The following is a 3,253-nucleotide window of genomic DNA, read 5'->3' as shown; positions in this document are numbered from 1 at the left end:
ATTCGAGGCAGTAGATCTTCTAGATCGTCTAGGTATTCCTTTTGATAATACAATTGACTAAGCATTTGCTCATTTTTTACTAATTCATCAGCTCCCTTGCGCAAATGCTTTATCAAAGGTAAATATGCGTTCAATGCGATAAAGCAGAAAGTCTAGGAAATGGGATAAATTACATTAAAACTTGCTTTAATATAAATGTATATTTTTATAAACTTATATTATTATAAACGAAACTCAACCAAACTGAGCACCTTGCCTTGGAAGTCAATCTTCTTTAACATATTCATGAAGGTTTGGAAGTATTTGTAAATAATCATTCGATTTCTCTCTACCTATCTCCGCACCAAACAACAAGTAAATTCCAAAAATAATATCATTAGCCATAGATCCCACGTAGGACAACTGAAAATCCAAAAGTATACAGTCGAGTCCCTTGAACATCATATTGCGCAGATGAAAGTCTCCATGACAGAGAACGTAATAGTGGTAGATGCAGGTGGCACATAATCTAGTCACATCGCCCACCTCGCGCAATACGTTCTCGAACTTGGGCAACACCTTGGTGTACATGGCAATCTCCGTCTCAAAGATGTGTGATTCACCCAGTAGCTCTTTCTTGTGACCATCCTGCTCGGGCATTGTTTTGATGGCGAGCGATATCGTCGAGTGCCCCTTTTGCGTTTATACTCAACGTAAGCTCGGAACATAAGGCTCGCATAATGATCCCCCTTGGAGCTGGCTGGGGAGAACTTAAGATCAATTACTTTGAGCTTTGGTGCCTTGAGATGCTGATCCAAGACTTCTCTGATGAGCTGTGTGTTTAGCCATTGTGGCGCATCGAGCTCATCCTAGTTGTAACTGTCCTTTTTGGGCGACATTCTGGATGTTTGTGTATTTTGGTATTTTGGAAGGTAGCTTGGAAAAAAAACCTATACCTTCTTCAAAGGTATGCAATGAAAACTTTTTTGCGCACCTCTCCACGTTTAACCCAAAATTGAAACAATCTCATTTTAAAAGGTTTGCAATGTAAACCACGGATTTGATTTTAGTTTTGTATTCTGGTCGATACTTTAGATAAAGATCTTAGTTCCTCCTTTAACAAGCATAGATCGAGATTTTTCGATGCGCAACTCGATTAATTTTAGCATATCTCACATATCTCTCTACAAGTGCTGTTTACAGCAAATTTGTAGTAAATATACATATATGAAGTAATACATAGCTGGTATTTCCCACCCTTACGCGGTCCAACTATTTTGCTTCTAAATTTGCCACCTATTTGCCGCGTTTGAAAAATTTTAATCCACCTTCAAAAGTCTTAAATTATCACAATGAGTTAAAAGCCGATAAAATGGTAAGCAAAAAAACAAAAATACAACCACATTGCGCTAATTTTTCACAATTGCCGGTGGAGTTGCGTAATTAATCCCTTTCGACTATAGCCCTCTTGTTGTTATTTGCTGGTAAATACATACATATGTGTATGTTTCTAGCTATGCGTAGTTGTAAGAAGAATGAAGTTTTCATTCATAAAAAGAACTATTTTTTGTTAATGTCATAAACTGCAAAGAGAATGCCGTGAGTTGAAATTGAAAAGATTAAAATGTGTAATTAGAGAAAGCTAACTTCAAAATTGTATAGATAATTTCTGAAAATGCGCGATTAGCCAAAGATTTACTGTCTATCAATAAATTGCCTTGAATTGAAATCTCTAATTACAAGTAAATTAAAGGCAAACTTAACGAGTAAAGAAATGTATATACTTATTATGATGCTCCACGCGTAGAGAGGGCTGATGCTCATAAGTATGCATTGTCGAAGACAATATCAACAAGGGGAATTCTCGATACAACATTATTATATAATTTGCCATATAATTATTCAAAATATATGCTTAGACACTATTTACCCTACACGAGTAAAGTGGCTCAAAATAGCCCAGATGAAGCATTCGAGGCAATAGATCTTCCAGTTCCTTTATGTATTCCTTCTGATAATACAGTTTAGAACGCAGTTCATCATCCTCCATTATATCTCCAGCATCGGCGCCCTTGCGCATATAAATTATTATAGGTTGAAAAGAGGTAAGCAGCAGAAAATCTGAGGTATAGATACATCTTAATATTACATAAATCACATTTCTTTTACTTGAACTTACCATTATATCTTTTTTCAAACATTTGACGCCGAAACTCAACCAAACTGGGCACCTTGCCAAGGTAGCCAATCTTCTTTAATGTATTCACGAAGGTTTGGAAGTAGTTATAAATAAGTTCATTTGATTTTTCTTCACGTAACTTGCCGTCGAACAACATGTAGATGGCATATATAATATCATTGGCCATAGATCCCACATAAGACATCTGGAAATCCAACAGCATACACTCGGTTCCTTTGAACATCATATTACGTAGATGAAAGTCCCCATGACAGAGCACGTAGTACCCATTTTCTTGACGGCTCTCTCGATATTCACGTATCACATCCACCCAGCCCTGAATTAACTTATTTTGCATCGGCTCAAAGTACTTGCGGTAGGATTTTAGACTCTCCACATTTCCGAGCATATCTATAAAGTTGTCCATGGATTTGGTCAAAAAGTCCTGCTCCAAAAATTTTGGCAGTGTGGTTATATCATATTGTAGCTGATCAAATAGTTCGGGCTGCTCCTTGAGCAACTTGTGGCTAACTGCGTGCCATTTGGCCAGATTTTCCAGGGCAGCTCGTAGCTCTTCTATGTTAGCAGATCGTCGAATGACTGCGTAGCCCTGGGTTGACAGATCCTCGAAGACCATCACCTGACGCGGCTTCACGCTATGGTAGATGCAGGTGGCACATAATCTAGTCATATCGCCCACCTCGCGCAATACGTTCTCGAACTTGGGCAACACCTTGGTGTACATGGCAATCTCCGTCTCAAAGATGTGTGATTCACCCAGTAGCTCTTTCTTGTGACCATCCTGCTCGGGCATTGTTTTGATGACGAGCGATATCGTCGAGTGCCCCTTTTGCGTTTCATACTCAACGTAAGCTCGGAACATAAGGCTCGCATAATGATCCCCCTTGGAGCTGGCTGGGGAGAACTTAAGATCAATTACTTTGAGCTCTGGTGCCTTGAGATGCTGAACCAAGACTTCTCTGATGAACTTTGTGTTTAGCCATTGTGGCGCATCGAGCTCATCCGGGTTGTAGCTGTCGTTGTTTGGAGGCATTCTGGATGTTATTGTCAGGTATTTTAGGAACTAACTAAGCG

General features: G+C 39.0%; 1 protein-coding gene across 1 annotated transcript; it reads right to left on the bottom strand.

Moving 5' to 3' along the window:
* Positions 1 to 1,840: 1,840 nt before the first annotated feature.
* LOC135426485 (uncharacterized) lies at positions 1,841 to 3,253 on the bottom strand. Its single transcript, XM_064679588.1, has 2 exons — positions 2,159 to 3,253; positions 1,841 to 2,100 (listed from the first exon to the last, which is right to left on the bottom strand). The coding sequence occupies exons 1-2, from the start codon at positions 3,210 to 3,212 to the stop codon at positions 1,895 to 1,897; spliced, it is 1,260 nt and encodes a 419-aa protein (XP_064535658.1). The 5' UTR covers positions 3,213 to 3,253; the 3' UTR covers positions 1,841 to 1,894.

Source organism: Drosophila montana, unplaced genomic scaffold (genome assembly GCF_035044405.1).
Source record: "Drosophila montana isolate Dmon_TW-CO22-7 unplaced genomic scaffold, ASM3504440v1 contig_203_1, whole genome shotgun sequence".
Taxonomy (NCBI): domain Eukaryota; kingdom Metazoa; phylum Arthropoda; class Insecta; order Diptera; family Drosophilidae; genus Drosophila; species Drosophila montana.
The sequence above is the reverse complement of the archived record's forward strand: the minus strand, read 5'-3'. Positions and strand labels throughout refer to the sequence as shown.

Bases quoted from the DNA above. Each gene is read 5' to 3' on its own strand.
- LOC135426485 (XM_064679588.1), bottom strand. From the start codon at position 3,212: ATGCCTCCAAACAACGACAGCTACAACCCGGATGAGCTCGATGCGCCA. The intron at 2,101-2,158 runs GTAAGTTCAAGT...TCTATACCTCAG, and splicing joins GTTTGAAAAAAGATATAATG to ATTTTCTGCTGCTTACCTCT.